The 21,709-nt window shown below is 43.3% G+C and overlaps 1 protein-coding gene across 5 annotated transcripts in view; it reads right to left on the bottom strand.

Annotated features, from left to right (window-relative positions):
• Nucleotides 1-21,709, bottom strand: part of LOC119972714 (upstream-binding protein 1-like) — a 123,954-nt gene that overhangs the window by 45,912 nt on the left and 56,333 nt on the right. For all 5 annotated transcript variants that reach the window (XM_038809911.1, XM_038809910.1, XM_038809912.1 and 2 more), the window contains 3 exons: nucleotides 12,598-12,704; nucleotides 5,358-5,510; nucleotides 4,151-4,261 (listed from right to left, as the gene is read on the bottom strand). In XM_038809911.1, the coding sequence (XP_038665839.1) occupies nucleotides 4,151-4,261; nucleotides 5,358-5,510; nucleotides 12,598-12,704 (371 nt within the window). The remainder of the gene's footprint in view (nucleotides 1-4,150; nucleotides 4,262-5,357; nucleotides 5,511-12,597; nucleotides 12,705-21,709) is intronic.

The following is a 21,709-nucleotide window of genomic DNA, read 5'->3' as shown; positions in this document are numbered from 1 at the left end:
TTTGGCTAGATATGTAGTGGAACACAGTGAAAACAATAGTTAACATAACTGCAAGTTAGTATTGAAAATGTAAAGTGGAAGTGTGGAAGCCAAATGTCAAAGCCTTAGGAAGGCTATTATAAAAGGTACTGAATATCAAACCTACAAATTATTCAACCTGTTCTAACACATTAGCAGTCTAGTAGCGCATTTCTTTATGTATCCATCATTTGGTCCTCATTTACTTGCTTCTTCAAAGTAACAATGATTTCAAATAAACATCCATAAGATACTGGAATATACTTTTTCAAAGTAGGTGAAGTCACAAGTGGAGATAGAGCATTAGTAATACTTTGGAACCTTAAAACCAATAGTGAACTCCTGCAAATTAGATATGGTAGCTAGAATATTCTCAAAGTTTCAGAATCTTTAGTTTTAAAATCACATCTTTACAAGACTCTTCATTTTGAGTAATCTTGAAACAATTACTATAGCATAATAATCACAGCTTTTTTATCTCCAAATTCAACATGAAGATTCAATGCTAACAATAAACCAATTCTCAACTAACCCAAGGATAAAGCAATAAGAATTCTCTCATACTTAACATTATATCAACAACCACTAGAGTGCCTTTCTTCACCTACTGGTTCCTTTATTAACTGCCATCTCAACCCAAGTGCAAGCATTTAACCAAATTATCGATTAGGAAGTTGTGTCATCCTTTTTAAGCCATTTCCAGTATGTCACATTGCATGCACAGTAAGGTCACTCACATGACCTGGGTGCGCACAAGTAACTTGTGCTCAAAAACTTCAACAGCTTCTCCCTCTCCAGCAGCTTCGACAAACTAGCCATCCCTCCAAATCCAAGGCAATGACTGATAAAATGAAGAAAGTAAACTTCAGTGTATTTCAGGAACTTCCTTTACAAACAAATATAAAAATGAGCCAAGATTCGTTCAATGCTGGAAAGACATATTGCTTCTTCCTGGCCGCTGTTATTAACATTACAGTAAAAATTCCTTCCAAAACCCCTGCAGGAGTTGTGCGCCCTGTTAAAACTGATGGATATTAGATGCAGTCACAGAGGAGTTGATGCATATTTGTAGCAATGCAGGTCAGCCATCTTTTAGTACAATTAATTGTCACAAAATAATTTTCAATTGTCACAAGTCTGACTTTCCTACTCCAAAACTGCCTATTATAACAAAGCATTTTCAAGACTATTTTGCACTGCAGGAGATTTTAATAGATTTAAAATAAGAAAAATAAAGTAAAAAGTATTATGGCATAATTACAGTGAACATGACAAAGATAGGAAATGGAACATATCTTAAATCAAATGGTCAGGTCAAAATAATAATTGTCAATGAGTACAAATGAAAGATAAATCAACGGATGAAATTTGTCTAAAATATTCACTCAATCAAAAACATGATGCCAATTGAGTTTTAAGTATGTATTTTTCAAAACCAGGCTCTAAAATAAAATGGCAAAAGATATAACAAGTCAGTACACTATAATTTAGTACGATTACAAATGCACTAATGACACAAAGTTATGTGACCATAGGGGAGATTAACAGCATTCAGCAGGTGGCAAAGCTATGGTGAATGGTTTTTAATGCCCATATAAATGTACAGTAATAGATGTTGGAACAAGAAATAAAAGTACACAATTAATGAAGGTCCATTCAGCAAGGTAGGAAAGGAGAGGGATTTGAGTGTCATTATTGACTGAACATTCAAGCATCCTGTCAACATGAAGCTGTTATCACCCTGGTTAACCAAGCAGTAGGCTGCAGCTCTGGACATTTATCTGTGAGTCAAAGCAAATTATTTTAATCCTGTACAACTCAACAGTAACATATCAAGTATAGTACATCCCAGATGTGGGAACCTGATCTTGCAAAAAAAAAAAACTGATGTACTGATAAAGAGTTCAGATAAGAACAAGGACAATTATATGGATTAAAAGACTTACACCCAGTACTATGCTATATTGATAAAAATCCAATGTTAAATTGAGCCTGCATTGCATCAAATAGCCTGGCCCAGAATGTTAGTTGTTAATTTTTTTTTTTAAATTTGCAAATATATGAATGGACCCACTTCATGCACAACGCACTTTAAAAAAAGATTCCTGCCTTGTTTGATTTTGAATGGGCTAAAAATAGCTGTTCTGGGTAACAATTGAAGCCTCAGTGTTTATAGGCTGGCAGGAAGGGGGAATTCCATTGTATTGTGAATATCTGCTGGGAAGCATATGTACAGAATCAGATGCAGCAGCAATGGCCTCCATGATGGACGGAGGCACGGAAGAACAGCCAGTAGGGAAAGGTACAACCGGTTGCCAGTAGCCAAGAATTTATTCGCTATTGATTCGCACCTGCTGAAGAGGGTGAAAAATGACTTTAAAACGGCTCTCAGAAAATAACTTGTTTTCATGAGACAAAATAATCGATAAGTGGTGTGACTTAGATATTTAAAATGCTAAAACAAAATACTAAAAACAAAGGCATGCACTGAAGACTGAAAATAATTACAAGATTAAAAGCTTCAAAAGCGATTTTTTTTTTAAAAAAGGAGAATATTGCTAATATTGTTAATGTGGTGCAGAGTTCCAGAAAAATCTCCAACACAACTTAAAAGTCAATTATTCAGATAAATGTTAGAAATTGGATGGAAAAACATCTAAGTGCCAGATAAAAATAATCAACTGCTTCTATGTAGCACAATGATCCTACACAAAAGATTAATGGGCCATATTGTGAAGAATGTGTGTGTGTGTGCGCGATTAAAATATATTCAATTTTGCACATTTATTTATTTTATTGAAATTTAGAGTACCCAATTCATTTTTTCCAATTAAGGGGCAATTTAGCGTGGCCAATCCACCTAGCGTGCACATCTTTGGGTTGTGGGGGAGAAACCCACGCAAACACAGGGAGAATGTGCAAACGGCACACGGACAGTGAGCCAGAGCCGGGATCGAACCTGGGACCTCGGCGGCGTGAGGCAGCAGGGCTAACCCACTGCGCAACCGTGCTGCCCTTGCATAATTATTTTAAGAAATTGGACCAACGTATCCTCCAGTACAGAGTTCACTAAAGGGTAAACTGAATATGATCAATGAAAAATGCAGGTCTGAATTGCTTTGTAGCTTTTATGTCCTCCCTACTTTAATCAATTACATTCTCACTCCAGGACAGGATTTGTTGCAATCAGTGGAGCATGGGAAGGAGAAAAGAACATTTACCGAACTGGAAAAAAAAAATAGAAAATGAAAAAAGTGGAGTAAAACAAAAAGCAACATTGGAACTCCACTGCATTTTTTTTGTTCAAAATTTGTCAGCTTGCATGAAAGACAATGGGTACGATTCAACGGAAAGATCTCCCCTTCCAGGACCCCCACCCTTACCACACCCCAACTTCCCAGAGGCCCCTACTTATCTGCCATGCACACCCCACCCTTCAACCCCCCCCCCCCCCCCCCCACCCTCCTTTCATGGGCATGGGCCCCCTCAGCCCCTAGTCTTGGCAATGCCACCCTGGCAGTGATCCTGCCAGCTTGGCAATGGCACCCGGGTGGTGCCAGGATGGCAGTGCCAAGGTGCCAGCTGGGCAGTGCCATGGTGCTCGCTTTCCAGGGGGATGGCCAGGGCCCCACCCTGCACTGACCCCAACCACCCAGGGGTCTCCAATAGCCCAGGAGAGGCCCCCCCCCCCCCCACCCCACCCCGTGCGTCGTTCTACCTGTTCCACATTTGTGTGGACCAATGCTGAACGGGGCCCGGTTACGCCCCCCCTTGGTGAAGGCCAGTAGATCCCGGGTAAGTTCGCCGAAGTTCGTTTTAAAATTGACTTTGGCGCGGGTCCCACCCCTTTTGGGTGGGGTTCTGACTCCAATGCCTCGTGGGACTTGGGTAGATCCTGCAAGGAGTGAAATCTGCCAGGAAACCTCTCCCAGCATTCATCGGCCGTACCGCGCTTGAGCAAGAGCGCAACGCAGCCGGTGGATTGCGCCCAATAATTGTGGGCTACATATAATATAAATCAGATTGTCAGTGCAATTTTAGACTAATTTTTCCGGTGCATTTGAGATTTGAGAAAAATTGCTGCTGTGCTACCTGCATTCTTACTGTTCTTTTCCCTTAACCTGTATTTTACCTCTGTTAAGATAGTTGTTTCATATGACGGTTGATACTTTTCTTTTTCTTGAGCTGTTCGCTTCTCCATTTTCTCTCTATCGGTTTTCTGTTTTCTGTCTGCACCTTTGGGCTAGAAAAACAGAGGAATACTGAAATCCTATAACTCAAAATTATGGTAGAGAGCTAGTGTAAATAGAATGCATTAAAACCGAAGCTTAAACTCAAGATTGACTCAATGAGCAAATACAGCAAGACATACATGGTGGTACAAAGTTGGTGCCAAATTTAAACACTAGTTTGTGTTGAATTACCTGATCTCAGTGGAGGTGACGGGGACACAATAACTTACCCAAGTTCTAGGAAGGGAAATAAAGCAGCCAAGATTTGCCTCCTGAATTTTAAAAAAATCACTGATCCTTAAAGCACATCTTTTGAAAGATATTTTCTTAGCTTTATGTACCCCTCGCCACAATTGAACAGTCTGCCAAAATTCACTCTGGACTCGCCCATCAAAAGCAGCATTTTAGAGGAGTGCCAATGTACCATTTCCCATTAAATCACCTCACACAACACTTTAGGCAGACAGGAAAAAATGGAAAATTGCCAAACTATTGAAAAGTTTCACATCACAGGATCCACAAAATGACAGTCCTATATAAAAAGCTACACAGCAATATACAAGGTTCCAATTTACTGAAACCTTTACCACAGAACTGAAGGCCATTAGGGACAGATTCCTATCTTGGAGAAGATTATCTGTGCAAATGTCAGCATCATGAAGACGAAAGGAAACAAAATAAAAATGACGTCTTGGGCACTGAAAGATTTACAAATTGATTAAGCTTCCATTTCAAATGTATATATTATATATAGTCAGGACCCAAAATCAGGATTTGAAACACCATCTGACCAAAGCAAATGCATGAAACACTGCCGGTGGGAACTTTGAAGACATATTTCCATAGCAGACATGCTGAGGCATATCAGGAATTCAAAAAATAAAAAATCTAAATGTTTTTCTCTTGATGCAAGTTTCAAGTAATGGTAGGATAGCTTCTCAATTCTGGGTGCTCCAGATTTTCAAATATTTATTTTTGCAACTACCACCATTTGACAAATATACTCACTATCCATAGAGGTTTGCCAGAATATTAAATCACCAGTTGTAATATCTTCAAGATGCAGTGCGGTAGTGTCACATTAAACAAAAATGCGTCACACAGTACCTTGAAAACTTTAATTTGGCAGCTGGCTGAATGAAGATGGTCTGTATACTCTCCGGTTTCATTTTGCTTGAACGTATCTATCTGAATCCTGAATGGAACCCCCTTCTCACCCCCATGTTTTCTGGGAGTAAATTCTGTGCTAATGCAATGTACCTGCAAGAAAAATGTGAAGTTCCTGGGATTAAAATGTAATACATTAAAAATAGTTAAGCTGCAACAAACTGCACAATAACATTTCTGGACTTTACAGTAGATAGAGGTGTCCGGTGTCTGTGGGTATTTCTTGGGCACCCATCAAAGTCCGATAGCTCTGCATAGCCTACTCATAGACTCGCCTATCAGCAGGCAATGCAGAGAGCCATCAAATTTCTTCCTTAGAAGTTTCCTTTGAGCAGGAAAACACTGGTCCAAAGTCTTTCAGGTGACAAGGTGACTAGGAGGGACAGGCAGCCATCTAGGCAAAGATTTCCTGCACTGATGCAAAATAAAGCAACAAGTTTCTCAATTTCGACCCACAGCAGAGGAGGGCAGGCCATAGCCAGGGACCGAGGTGGGCTAGTCGAACGAGGTGAGGTGCCTGTCGTCGAGAGGAGCAGCGGGGCGACTCGACTCAAGGCTAGGGCTGAGGAGGGCTGGGCAGACAAGGCCATAGCCTGGCAGCCTGAGCCAGCAACAAGGCGAGGTCGACAAGGGGAAAGGGGCGACTCGACCCCCAGGGCTGAGGAGGTCAAAAAAAGCCTGCTCTTTCAGAAAATTCATATTCATTAAAGCCAGGAAAGATCAGTTAATATGAAGCGACACTGTCAATCTGGCAGTCAAAAACACAGAAAATTGAAGGCAAGGCAAGAGAACAAAGTTTGGCAAAAAGACAAATTTGTCATTTTACTTTAAAAAGTTTGTAGATCTGAACAGTGCGCAAACTGCACATTAATCCTCATCCACCAAAAGTTGGGTGAATTATCTAACGAATCAGACATGCTGATTTCCGGAGAATCCACATCGCCTGAAAATGTTGAACAAAAATTGGAATCTGAAATGGCAATAGAACTGCGAGATATTTCTTCTTTTGAAGGGAGGGAAGAAACCAACCCTGAAGACATTGGCTGATAGCTAAAATCTATTCCACTGGATATAATAGAATATTCTGTACTAAATAAACCAGAAATAAAGGTAATATGGAAATTTTGAGAAAAGAGTTTAAGGTTGGAGGCCGAAAGCAGGTTAGAAGACTTCATAAGTGCCATTTACCTGGCAGCACGGTGGCCTAGTGGTTAGCACTGCTGCCTCACAGTGCCATGGTCCCAGGTTTAATCCCAGCCCTGGGTCACTGTCTATGTGGAGTTTTCACATTCTCCCCGTGTTTGCGTGGGTTTCACCCCCACAACCCAAAGATGTGCAGGGTATGTGGATTGGCCACACAAAATTGCACCTTGATTGGAAAAAATGAATTGGGTACTCTAAATTTTTAAAAAAAGGAGTGTTTTTATTAGAGAAAAGTGCAGAAATGTGTTGTTGTCACAGTCAAACTGCTGTCTTCTTTGGGACTACCTCTAAGAGGACACGATGAGTCATAGAATCCCTACAGTGCAGAAGCAGGCCATTCAGCCCAACGAGACTGCACCGACCATCTGAAAGAGCACCCCAACCTAGGCCCAATCCCCCATCTAGCTCTGTAACTCCACCGAGGGTCAATTTCACATATCCAATCCACCTAACCTGCACATCTTTGGACTGTGGGAGGAAACCAGATCACCCTTAGGAAACCCACACAGAATAGGGAAGAAAATGCAAACTCCACAGACAGTCACCAGAGGTCAGAATTAAATTCGGATCCCTGGGGCTGTGAGGTAGTAGTGCTAACCACTGTGCCAGCGTGCCGCCTGAATAATCACTGTCAAATCGAAGAGGTCATTTTTTAGCCTGCCTGAATATCTCAGTGAATTTGATGAGATTCTCGAAGAGCATTTGAAAAGTTATCAATATTGTGGCTCAGGGAAGACCAACTTTTTAACGTACATAATCTAGAATGATTTCAACACTCATTGCAGCTCAGAAATAAGTTCACCAATGAAGTAAAGTGTGTCAAATACTATTCCATAATAGTTGATTCAATACCAGGTGTGAGTCATGTGGACCAATTAACATTAATTTTAAGATATGTGACCAGCGATGGTGAAGTTGTAGAGCGATTTCTGTTTTGTCCAGCTACATTCCCATTCATCTGTGTCTGGAAACAACTGCTTTGGAAATCATTTCAAATTTAGGTTTTGTTTTTTTTTTTATAAATAATTTTTATTGAAATTTTTACAAAATACAAAATATAAACATCTTAACTTTGTTAACATACAACCACGGTAACCCCCCATGAACAGTACCCCCCACCAGCTTCAAGAGCAACTTCAAACAAAAGGAAAGAACAAAAACAAAGGGGAAAAAAGAGAAAAACAAAAGAGGAAAAAAAAGAGAGAGATAGCACCCTCCACAAACCCATGTGCACAGTTCTCCCTCCCCCCAATCCTTCCCCCCCCCAATCCTCCCCCCCCAATCCTTCCCCCCCCCCCCCCCCCCCCCCCCCCGGGTTGCTGCTGCTGGCGGCCTATTTCCCTACCGTTCCGCCAAGAAGTCTAGAAAAGGTTGCCACCGCCTGAAAAACCCTTGTACTGATCCCCTCAGGGCAAATTTCACCCTCTCCAATTTAATGAACCCCGCCATATCCGAGATCCAGGCCTCCACACTTGGGGGCCTCGCATCCTTCCATTGGAGCAAGATCCTCCGCTGGGCTACTAGGGACGTAAAGGCCAGAACCCCGGCCTCTATCGCCTCCTGCACTCCCGGCTCCACCGCAACCCCAAAAATTGCGAGTCCCCAGCCTGGCTCGACCCTGGATCCCACCACCCTTGACACCGTCTTTGCTACCCCCTCCCAAAACTCCCCCAACGCTGGGCACGCCCAAATCATATGGGCGTGGTTCGCTGGGCTCCCCAAGCACCTAGCACACCTGTCCTCTCCCCCGAAAAACCTGCTCATCCTCGACCCAGTCATGTGGGCCCTATGCAGCACCTTGAACTGTATGAGGCTAAGCCTCGCACAGGAAGAGGAGGAATTCACTCTCTCCAGGGCATCCGCCCATGTCCCCTCCTCAATCTCCTCTTCCCACTTCCCCTTCAGTTCCTCCACCGAGGCCTCGTCTACCTCCTGCATTAACCGGTATATGTCCGAGATCCTCCCTCCTCCGACCCACACCCCCGAGAGCACCCTATCCCGCACCCTTCGTGGGGGCAGCAAGGGGAATCCCTCCACCTGCTGCCTGGCAAACGCCCTCACCTGGATGTACCTAAACATGCTCCCCGGGGGAGCCCAAACTTCCCCTCCAACTCCCCCAAGCTCGCGAACCTCCCCTCCACAAACAGGTCCCTCAACCTCCTAACCCCTGCCCTGTGCCAGCTCAGAAATCCACCATCAATGCGCCCTGGGACGAACCGATGGTTCCCCCGTATCGGGGCCTCCATCGAGCCCCCCATTTCTCCCCTGTGCCGACTCCATTGCCCCCAAATTTTGAGGGTAGCCGCCACCACCGGGCTCGTGGTATACCTCGTTGGAGGGAGCGGCAACGGCGCCGTTACTAGCGCTTCCAGGCTCGTGCCACACAAGACGCCACCTCCATCCTCCTCCACGCTGCCCCCTCCTCGTCCGTTACCCACTTACACACCATCGCTGCGTTGGCCGCCCAGTAGTACCCACAGAGGTTGGGCAACGCCAGCCCCCCCCTATCCCTGCCTCGCTCCAGGAACCCTCGGAGTCCCATGCGCCCACACAAATCCCGTGATACTGCTGTTGACCCTCCTGAAGAAGGCCTTTGGGATAAGGATGGGGAGGCACTGGTTCAGGAACAAAAACCTCGGGAGCACCGTCACCTTGACGGATTGCACCCTCCCCGCCAGTGACAGCGGTAACATATCCCATCTCTTAAACTCCTCCTCCATCTGCTCCACCAATCTTGTGAGGTTGAGCCTGTGCAGGGCCCCCCAGCTCCCCGCCACCTGGACCCCTAGGTACCTGAAACTCTTCCCTGCCTGCTTCAATGGGAGCCTGCCAATCCCCTCCTCTTGCTCCCCCGGATGCACCACAAACACCTCACTTTTGCCCAGGTTCAGCTTATACCCCGAGAAACCCCCGAATTCCCTAAGAATCCTATTCACCTCCGGCATCCCCCCCCACCGGGTCCGCCACATACAGCAACAAGTCGTCTGCGTACAGCGACACCTGATGCTCCTCCCCACCCCGCACCAGGCCTCTCCAGTTCCCTGACTCCCTCAGTGCCATGGCCAGGGGCTCAATCGCCAACTGGAAGAGCAAGGGGGACAGGGGGCACCCCTGGCTCGTCCCCCGATGCAGCCGAAAGTACTCCGACCTCCTCCTATTCGTGGCTACACTTGCCATCGGGGCCTCGTAGAGCACAAATTTAGGTTTTGACATCAAACATTATCGTGGACAGAGCTTCGATAATGCTGCAAATGTGGCAGGAAAATATTCAGGTCTACAAGGACAGCATGGTGGCACATTTGTTAGCACCAGTGACCTGTGTTCAATGCACAGGTTTCCTTTGTGTGCCCTGGTTTCCTCCCATAGTCCAAAGATGCAGATGTTAGGTGGGGTAACAGAGATAGGGCAGGAGAGTGGGCCTAAATAAGGTGCTCTTCCGGAGGGTTGGTACAGACTTGATGGGCCAAATGGCTTCCTACTGCCTTGTACGGATTCTATGATTGATGGTACAAGCAAGACTGAACAATTCAAGCCCCTGTGCATTATTCATGCCATGTTCCAGTCACTCCTTGAATTATTAAATGCAACGCTGCAGCTGAATCCTGTGAGAAAACTGTACATTTTTTTGACTTTGTTCAAGACGTGTATACCTTTTTTCGACACATCGGTGGAATATGTAGTGATCATGCTTGGAGCAGGAAAATGGAAAACATTTGAATGTAAAAAGAATTTGTGACACCAGGTGGTCCACTCGTGCAGATGCTGTTTTGTTTTTGAAAATGAACTTTGCTGATAAAGGAAACCTTATTAGACATAGCCACGTCAAATTCAGAACCACGTGAAAACTGAAGCAAAATCCTTAGCAGAGAAGCTTGAAAAGTACAGGATTGCTATTTTTACTGTTGTGTGAAAATGTTGACTTCAAAGAATTGTTATGGGAGAGGCGTTTTCAGAACCCCAAAATGTATCATGGAGTTCAACCAACCTCTCCCTTTAATGTATTGTTGCTTTTGAAGCACACGGCTTGGTCTCCAGGTGTGGTATTACAATTATGGACACGTGGGTTTTTAAACACAAAACAATGTTTATTCCATGAATTCAACGTAACCTTTTTAAATAAACATTGGATCCCTTAACACCCCTTTCTTCAAAGATAACCCTGAAAATAATACAACACTAAATAATCCCTCAAAATGTTCCTTCAAACCTCCAAAAGACTTAACACCTTTAAACAGAAACACATCAGGTTAAAGACATTACTATTATGAGTTTAAATCACCCAAATGATTCAGAGATAGTCTTTCACGGCAGAGTTCACGGCAGATCCAGCTCACTGCAAACACAGACACCCAAGCACTTTTCCTCAAAACTGGCTTTTCCTTTCAAACAGCTCACAGCAAACCAGCCAGGCACTTTTCAGCTGCTCTCTCTCAAACTGAAACTAAAAAAACTCCCCAAAAAGCAGAAGTGAGCTCAACTCAGCTACCCCCACCCTCTGACATCACTTCAGTAATATGAGCTGCTCCATTTCTTAAAGGTACATTGCTTAAACATCCAATTCTTAAAGGTACTCGCACATGACAGAATTAATACTATCAGCAAATCCCTGCAACATGTTGATACAACTTTATTGAATGCTGCACAATTGTTAGCCTCAGTTAGCCTCGACAGAGGTTTGGATGAGAATGCTAAAAGCCACTGCAGTAAGAAATTAAGTGAATTCTACTGGGAGGGCATAGACACAAATCTTTTTGAAGATGAAGTGAAACAATTCATGCACTTCATCGATAATGATAAGCTCTGTGCTTCAAGATGACCAGCTGGCTTGTACGTGATGGTTTGCAGGCAACCTTTTCAAATGTGGAAACCATTTCAAAAATATTTTTAACACTATGTGTCACAAATGCTTCTGGTGTTCTTTTTCAAAGAGTTGAATTATTTAAGTACGGATGAGTCAGGAACATTTGATAATTCAGTAATATTGACGACTGAAAGTGCGTCTTTACAAAATTTTACCTATATTGTTGTTATTGATGATTTTGTGAAGAAAATGCAACGGAAAAAAGACATCTAATCTGCCACGCCAACAGGGATGAAGCTCAAACATGTAAAGTGTCTGTCTTCCTTATTCTTAAATGCTGTTTTTCAAAATGAACCATTGCTGGTCTGATACAATGGTTGCAGCTGATCACATGCTGATAGTTCTAACCACCATTGCTCTCCAGACTGGCCGTCAGAAAGTCTCTTTTAGGGCAAAGAACAAAATTCTGCAGACAAAGCCACTGTTATTGGAAGTCGACTTACTGGACACTCCATTCACCTGAGCTTATGGCAATAACTTCTGTGATTTTGAGAGAGAAAGTTAACTTCTGAAACTGAATGAAACTCTGTGAAATATACTGAATGACAGCATATGCATCATGTTGATTGGAGTATTTTCTCCTGCACTGGACTGGCACATTCTATGCTGCAGTAGCCTGTGCTGCAGTGATGTCAATGGCTGATTTTTTCATTTCATTGCTCATCAGCAAGTTTCACATTTGCTCGCCTCAAGACACACGTCACAATGTTGGCCATCTTTACTGGCATTTTGACAAGAGGATTTCAATTCAGCAAATATTTATACAGGCTTTTTTTTTTACAAGTTTAAAAAGCACTAACACAGTTAAGCAGTGGTCAATTTGTGTATTTTTGTGGCTTGTGCCTTTTAATTCTGTGATGCAAACTCAATGATTATTTCAAAAATCAACAATTCTCTAGGCTTTCAAAGCTAGGCAGAGAAGCATTTTGTTCACTGTATACATAAACCCACATCCAAACATATAGAACTTGCACTTCTAACTTCAGGTGGCCATTTCTGATTATACCCAGTGGCACCCCAGTTAGCTATTTAGTAGGTTGTTATCTGATTAGCGGTTATGCCATTATTTACACCATAACACCTCTAGTTTCACAAAGAACAAGCATCTCTACCAACCTGAATAAAAGCAGAAGTGCGTTTTGCTGGGTCCCATAGAAATTCAATAGTATTCAGTTGTGCTGGATTAGTCCTGGGGTCAATGATTCCAACAGACATTGGAACATCTGTAGTTTAAAAATATAAATATAACTCTGTTACATCTGCAGTACAGGAACTTAATAAAAGCAAAGTCAAAATAACCAATGTGAATATTTAATTATTTATTTTAATGCCAACTACACCATCCAGCTCTCTACTCTTCTTCCAAATGATCAGAGCTAATGTGAGAGAAATAGTCCATGATGTGTAAATGCTGATAACGTGAAAAGAGATACAGAATAACCTTAGGACTGAAACTTCCCGGTTTATATAACTCACTATTGTATCATGTGGTATGCTGATCAACTCACTCAGCTTTCTGGAAACTTCCTATTTTTTTCTTGCACTTAGAAATATACATCACCTTCTGTATTTGTGCTAATTGTATTTAGGAGATTTCCAAATCTTTTAACTTAGATTTGTTAATTTCTTATAAATAAATCTCTCATATCCCCTTTTCAAAATGAAAATTCTACCTACTTGGTACAAGATAACCTATTGGGGAATGAATCTCACATCTGCAGCCCCTTTTAAATAAATTGCAAGCAATGAACACAGCCTTCTTCAGCTTTGTTCTGCCAATTTCATGTTTCTTTCCCCTCGATACTTCTATGTAAAGCGGGTTCTGACAAATACATCAGGATACAGACTTTCAAAGGTACGACTGACTGCGCAGTAAGGGGAATGAACACACTTTTTAAAAAATTATTTCACGAGGCGTGGACATTACTAGCTAGGCCATCATTTTTTTATTGCCCATCCCCAATTGCCCTCAAGAATTCTCCAGTACCAAGTTAACCATCAGATAACAAATGGTTTAATTCACATGGACTTCATATTTAGTTATTTTTTTCTCTCAAGCTAATGCACCTCCTCGTGTGATCATTCATGCTTTAATGAGACATTGATTGAACACCCTAGATAGAGATGCACCCTAGCTATATTAAAAACACACATCACTTTACAGAGGTGGTTTACCCACTGCCTGTGTTGACTCAGAGAGAGCTATCAAATTAGTCCCCACTCCTGTCTACTTCCTCCCCATGGTCCCTTCAAATATTTATCCACATTTTCACACGTTGCTGCTAACCTTCATTTTTTAAATATATTTTATTCCAAACACAGTTAAATTCACAAACAATAACTAACATGCAACAGGTTACAAACAGTTTGAACACATTGTTCTCCCCTTTTATTCCCCCTCCCCAAAATAGTCCCTTATTTCCCTGTCCTATTCCTAAACCTTCCCCTCTCCCCTTACCCTTTGGTGACAAAAGTTTCTTGAAACAAGGATAGAAAGAGCTTCCATTTCACAAAGAACTTTTCTTCTGATCCCGAGTGCAAATTTAATTTTATCTAATTTCAAAACTTCAACCAGATCTCCCAGCCATGCCGAAACCTCTGCTGGCACCACAGATCTCCAACTTAATAGGATTTTGTTGTCTTGCAATTAGTGGGGCAAAGGCGACTACGTCAGCCCCCACCAAAGGGCACAGTGCCAATTTGACCCGCACTCACTTTGATGTTGTATAAAATACTGCAGTCCAGAAATCCCTTCCCAGAACAGATATGAATGTTTTGCCGATCCCCTCCCACACTTTTCACATTCATCTTACATAGAATTTACCGTGCAGAAGGAGGCCATTCAGCCCATCGAGTCTGCACCGGTTCTTGGAAAGAGCACCCTACCCAAGGTCAACACCTCCACCCTATCCCCATAACCCAGTAACTCCAGCCAACACTAAGGCCAATTTTGGACACTAAGGGCAATTTATCATGGCCAATCCACCTAACCTTCACATCTTTGGACTGTGGGAGGAAACCGGAGCACCCGGAGGAAACCCATGCACACACAGGGAGGATGTGCAGACTCCACACACAGTGGCCCAAGCCAGAATCGAACCAGGGACACTGGAGCTGTGAAGCGATTGTGCTATCCACAATGCTACCGTGCTGCCCACTCCACAATGCTACCGTGCTGCCCACCCCACAATGCTACAGTGCTGCCCACTTCTTTGGGGGAAAACCTGCTCATCCAGACCCTCGTCAGGAGTCCTGTGCACTCCCTTGAACTGAATTAAGCTCATCCTAGCAAAAGATAATTTGGTGCATGATCTCACTACAGATCCCCCCTCCAAGCTTAATTCCCAACTCCTCCTGCCACTTCTTCCTTATTTATTCTTATTGGCGCCTTATCCGTTTCCAATAGCCACTCATAAATGTCTCCAGTTTTCCCTTTTCCCAGGTCGTCCCGAGTTAATAATTGTTCCAGTAGCGTAACTTCTGGCAGATGAGGAAACGAGAGTGGTTCATTGCATGCAAAGTTTTTGCCCTGAATGTATCTAAATTCACTCCCTAGAGGCAATTCAAATTTCCCATGTAATTCTTCCAGTTTTACAAATTTTCCTTTAATAAATAGACCCCCTCACCCGTTCTACCCCTTCCCTGTACCAACTACCATACATTGAATTCAACTTTCCCAGCATAAACCAATGAGTCCTACATAATGAGGCCAATGTTGACATGCCTCTTAGCCCAAAAGTGTCATCTCAATTGGTTCCATATTTTGAGTGAAGCTGCAATCACTGATTCCTAGTGTACCTGCCCAGAGAGAACAGGAGTGGGGCCATTGTCAAGGCTTTCAAACTTGACCTCATACAGGAAGCCTCCTCTACCCGAACCCATTCGGATTTCTCTTCTTCCCACCAACAACCCATCTTCTCTATATTTGTCGCCTAACAGTAGTGTAATAAGTTTGCGAGTGCCAACCTTCCTCCCGCTTTGCAAAAAGATCTTCCGAATTCTGTGAGTTTTACATGCCCATACAAATTCCAAAATGAATCTGTCCAGCCTACGAAAGAATGCTTTTGAGAGGAATATTCGAAGGGTTTGGAAGACGAATAAGAATCTTGGTAGTATGTTCATCTTAATTGTTTGTATTCTTCCCACCAATGACAATGGCAGGGAATTCCACCTCTTCAGATCCCCTTTCACAACCTCAACCAAACTAGACAAGTTTCATTTCAGCATCGTCATGTGTTATTTGTATACCCAAGTATCTAAATTTTGTTTTAGAACATAGAACATAAAACAGTACAGCACAGAACAGGCCCTTCGGCCCTCAATGTTGTGCCGAGCAATGATCACCCTACTCAAGCCCACGTATCCACCCTATACCCGTAACCCAACAACCCCCCCCTTAACCTTACTTTTTAGGACACTACGGGCAATTAGGGTTAATCCACCTAACCCGCACATCTTTGGACTGTGGGAGGAAACCGGAGCACCCGGAGAAAACCCACGCACATACGGGGAGGACGTGCAGACTCCGCACAGACAGTGACCCAGCCGGGAATCGAACCTGGGACCCTGGAGCTGTGAAGCATTTATGCTAACCACTATGCTACCGTGCTGCCCAGTTTGGCCAGTTTTGGCCAGTTTGAACGGTAAAACTTCCAGATTTGTACTCATTCCCTGGGTATTAACCGGAAATACCTCACTCGCTCATCGATAAATTTAGCTTATATCAGGAGAATTTCACAAATTTTCCTAATAGATCCATTATTTTGTCTGTAGCCCCCAGCGGGTTTGATATGCATAACTGTAGGTCGTCAGTATAGAGCAACATTTTATGCTCTCTGTCTCCCCTAACAATACCCCTCCACTCTCTAGACTGTTTCAATGCAATGGCAAGGGGTTCATAGCTTGTGCAAATAACAATGGTGACAATGGGCATGCTTGGCACATTCCCTTATGTAACCCAAAATACCCTGAGCCATCCCATTTGTCGTCACCCTTGCTGTGGGTGTGGTACATAATAACCGTATCCATAGTATAAATAATCATCGAAATCCAAACCTGTTTAGGATCTCAAATAGGTACCTCCATTCTATCTGGTCAACAGTCTTTTCTGCATCCATTGTTGTTATAACCTCTGGTTCTTTCGCTCTTGACAGAGTCATTACAATATTTGGCTAATATTATTGGCCCATTGCCACCCCTTAATGAACCCAGTTTGGTCCTCTGAGCCTACCTCCGGTACACACCATTCTAAATGTCTTGCTAGTACCGTGACCAAGATCTTAACATCTGTATTTGGCATGGAGATGGGTCTATAAGATCCACATTCTGTCGGCTCTTTATTCTTTTTCGGTATCAACGAAATAGAGGCCTGTACAAGCGTGGACAGCAATTTACCCTGCGCCACTGATGCATCATACATAACCAGGAGATGGGGCGCTAGTTCTGGCAAAAACTGTTAGAAAAACTCATCCGTGAATCCATCCAGCCTTGGTGCTTTCCCGGATTGCATCAACCTTACCCCCATTATTTCTTGTACCCTAGTGACTCTTCAAATCCTGGTTTCTTCCCCTCATCTACCTCTGGAAACATAAACCCATCTAAGAACCGTCCCATCTCTTCTTCCTCGCCTATGGGCTCGGATCTGTAAAATCCCCGGTAGAAATCTTCAAATATTTTATTTATTTCTTCTGGTGTTATTACCAACCCTCCCAATGTTTCTGTTATTCGTGCAATTTACCATGTGGCAGCATGTTGTCTCAACTATTGGGCTAGTAATCAACTAGCCTTTTCCCATATTCCCATACTGAACCCCTCTTGTATGGCGAAGTTGCATCACCGCCTTCCCAGTCGTAAGATAAACACTGCCCTGAAGTTCCTTCTGCTCCGCCAATAACCCCTTAGTTGGGGTAACCACATATCGTTGACCTACTTCTATGATAGCATCCACCAACCTGTCTTTTTACTTTTTCTAGTTTATCCCCATGGGTCTTATAGGAGATAATTTCTCCCCGAACTTTTCGAGCTTCCCAAAAAGTTGAGGCATTTTTGGTTAACCATTTTGGTTCAGGTTCACATAGCCTGGGCAGCACGGTGGCACAGTTGCTGCCTCACGGCGCCGAGGTTGCAGGTTCGATCCCAGCTCTGGGTCACTGTCCGTGTGGAGTTTGCACATTCTCCCTGTGTTTGCGTGGGTTTCGCCCCCACAATCCAAAGATGTGCAAGGTAGGTGGATTGGCCACGCTAAATTGCCCTTAATTGGAAAAAATGAATTGGGTACTCTAAAAAAAAAAAAATTTTAACGGTTCACATAGCCTTTAATCACCCAGGGCATTTTTGTACAGAACTCCTTCTCTGCCAGGACGCCAGAGTCTAACCCCCACACTGGCCTTTGGGCTCAATTTAAGTCAAACTTTATATCTAAATAGTGTGGTGCGTGGTCAAAGATTACAATCCCTGTATATTCTGGTCCCACTAATCCTGAGGACATGGACTTTCCCACAACAAAAAAATCAATGTGGGAGTATACCTTATGTATATGGGAGGAGGAAAACCCCCTCTTTCTTGGGTGTTTAACTTCCCCGGATCAGTCTCCCCATCTGTTCCATAAATATTTCTTTTGCCATCCCCGATTTAGTCATTCATTTGGGATTAGACCTACCCACCTTTGGATCCAATACATAGTTAAAATCTCCTCGCATTATTAATTGATGAGAGTGTAAATCGGAATGGACAGCAGCATCATTTTTACAAGTCTGCATTGTCCCAACTGGGTGCCTATACGTCAACTAAAACCACCGGTGTTCATGCCAACACTCCGCTTATCATCATAAACCTTCTCTCCCCCCCCAGGGTCTCGTACCTTCCTGCTCATCGCAAATGTTATTGTTTTACTAAGCAGGATTGCCACTTCTCTTGTCTTAGAATCAAAGCTCGAATGGAACGATTGTCCCACCCATCCTTTACTCAATTGCATCTGATCGTTTACTCGCAGATGGGGTTCCTGCAGGAAGACCATATCTGCCTTCAAACTTCTTAGATGAGCTGACACTCGTGATCTTTTAACTGGACCATTCAGTCCATGCACATTCCTCATTACTATTCTCACTGGGAGAATTTGTTCTCCCCCTCCCCTAGAGACTGCCATTACTATTTAGTACATTTCACTCACTCGTTCTGTCCCACACAAGATGTCCGCCCTCTCCATCCTCTCCTACTCCTATCCAGAAAAATACTCTCATCACCAACCATTCCCCACCCCCTCCTCTCAACCCCTTCCCTCCCAATCCCTCTCCTCCAGATCCCATCCAAACCTTTATTATTAACGATTTGTTAAAGCCCAACTCCCGTCGCAGCCACAGGCTGAATGAAGGTAAGTTTTATAATAATTTTAAGTAAAATACAAAGAAGTAAAAAGAAAGATCAAGCAAAATTACATCAGCAACAGTGCAGCTAACAGCACAACCATAGATTCATCAGACAGCCATAACTCCCTTAAGATTGGCTCTTGTTTGAACCACTAGCCTCTGCTGGGGCAGAACATTTTCCAAACACCTCTATGTCCGAATATGGCTGTACTCGGCTCCACGCTGCAGAGGGGGTTAAAATCAATAGTTCTCGAGTATCTCTGCAGACCAAGAATCTGAGAGCCAAATAGTGGAATTCATTCAGGTGAATGTCCCAACATTTCTCCAACTTATGGGCCTGTGCCTCTTCTTCCCTCTGCTGCTTTTTCCCCCCCACCTGCATCCCCAATCCCCTGGGCTGGAGTCAGGCCCTGGCCCTAACCCAAGCACTAAAGCTGCTGAGCTTGGACAAGCATTGCTTAGTGAGGCCTCCCACTGTGGATTGCTATCCTGCTCTCCCTCATCAGGGAGTACACTCAGCATCAGGTCATTGATGGAGACTTCCAGCAAGGTGGAGTCACTGGCCAAGGCAGAGTTAAATGTGAATCTTTGGCTATGCGCATATTTACCCACAGAGACGTCTGGAACATCTCTGAGGCACTGGTTGAGGAGAGGCCACTTTGCAGCCCTGGGCAAGTGAAAACTGCAAAAAACACCCATGGCCATTAATCCCCCCACCTCCAAAGCTTCCAATCTAGGATGGTCTGCCTGCACTGTACGCAGGGAGCAAATTCATTCCAACTTCCCCCAGTGCCACAAACCGTACCCTAATGTGTTTAGGTTATCTAAGCCTAACACAGCAGGAGCCGTGTCTTGCCTCCCTCCCTGTCAAAGTGATAGGTAATGGTCACAGCAAGACCAGTCAGAATAACTGCGCCAGCTCCTCCAAACACATGTCCCCTCTATCCTGTCTATGTTTCTTCAATCATAGACTGTCTCCTGAAGAGCATCAAGATGGGGAAAGAGGGAATCTGTGATTGGAGGAGCAGGAGCAACGAATGTGGGACAGAGAGAGATATTTTGAGATCAGCAGAGCAGCTCCTCACAGATTCTGTCTCTCCCATGTACGAGGGAGACTTTTCTCTCATTTGTCATCCTGACCATTAATCTTCCAGAGGCAGTGGCAGCCAGCAGCACAAAGAGGATGCCAGCAGCCAGCTCTGCTCTGCGCTAAAATTGGTAAATGAGATGGGAGCACCAAGTTTGAGTGCTGTTCACTCCCAAAGGATCAAGCACGTGGCAAGTCACAAATTATGCTGCCTGAACTCAAAAATGGGGCAAACAAATATTTAGCCCTGCGCCTTAGTGGAGATTTTTGGTTGAGCAGGTATTTGATTTGATTTATTATTGTCACATGTATTAGTATACAGTGAAAAGTATTGTTTCTTGCATGCTATACAGACAATACATACCGTACCTAGGGAAGGAAGGAGAGACTGCATTATATGTTACAGTCATAGCTAGGGTGTAGAGAAAAGATCAACTTAACAAGAGGTATTAAGTACGAGGTAATACGAGTGCATAAGCCCATAAAGTATGTGGGCGAGGACAAATGGAATGAATACCTGACATAATTTATTCCCCACGGACCACAAAATCCAGGCTAATATTTCACCTGAATGATTCTGATCATGCAGATTATTTCAGAATGACCAACTTCTGGGTGTTGGGAAAGTCTTGTGATTAGGGTGATTAATTTTGCTCTTCATAGCACAGTTTAATTTTGCTTTAGTTTGGTTTATAATTTTTTCCCCAAACTAAGCACAACTCCACGGTTTAATATTGACATACGTTCAGTATGGCTGCTTTAGAAAATTCTACTACCATGAAAGTGGGGCTGTTCTTCTGGAGCAACAGCTTTTCACTGAGGCAGAAACTTGCTTGATCTCAAGATTGAGGGTAAGAGCAGTAAAATGATTCCACTTTCAGCATTAACGTAGAATTGCAGAATGATACAAAACAGAAGGGTTTTTGTTTGACTGACGATACAGCTATTTGAAGTAACGGAGGGAGTTGATGAGGGTAGTGCAGTTGGTGTCGAAGCTTTTTGAAGTCCAAAGACAAAACAAGGTACCACGTGATACACTTGTGATACATGCCGTTACTTCTGGCATATTGTGCCCTTTCCGGCTGTTTGATGGAGCTCTCCAAATAATACCATTCCGTTCTTTCCTTAAAAGCCTGTACTGTTTTTTCCTTTCATCTGTTTGTCCCATCAGGTAGAGCACCCAGATCACAACTTTAATGTATAATGTAAAAAGAAAAATCTCGTCCCCTCTGTTTTTTTTTGTCAATTGCCTTACATTTGTGTGCACTGGTTACCAACCCTCTGCACTGGAAAGAGGTTTTCCTTATTTACTCTATCAAAATCAGTCATGATTTTAACTTCTCTACCAAATCTCCTCTCATCTTATGCTGTCTAAGGGGAACAACTCATTCTTAGTACCTTTTAGTAAATTGCTTCTACACTCTCGCCAAGATCTCGACATCCTTCCTGAATTCAGGCCAGAACCGAACACTATATTCCAACTGAGGCCTAACCAATATTTCACAAACATTTAGTATAACTTCCTAGCACCCCATTTAAAATGATATTATTTAGTTCACTTTCCACTTTCTCTTTCTTCTACCAAAATGTATCACTGTTGTTCTCTGCATAAAATTTCATGTTGTGTATCTGCCCATTTTCTCAAACCCTCCTGGAGCTTTAATCATTTTCGGAATTCAATAAAAGTTAAAGTTCAATAATATTAAAATTATGTAATGAAACGATGCCTGTACCTGCAGAATATAGCGAATAATTTTCCCACCTAATTGGTTCCCAG

Source organism: Scyliorhinus canicula, chromosome 10, assembly GCF_902713615.1.
Source record: "Scyliorhinus canicula chromosome 10, sScyCan1.1, whole genome shotgun sequence".
NCBI lineage: Eukaryota > Metazoa > Chordata > Chondrichthyes > Carcharhiniformes > Scyliorhinidae > Scyliorhinus > Scyliorhinus canicula.
Note: the sequence above shows the minus strand (reverse complement) of the source record. Positions and strands in the feature narration are given on the sequence as shown.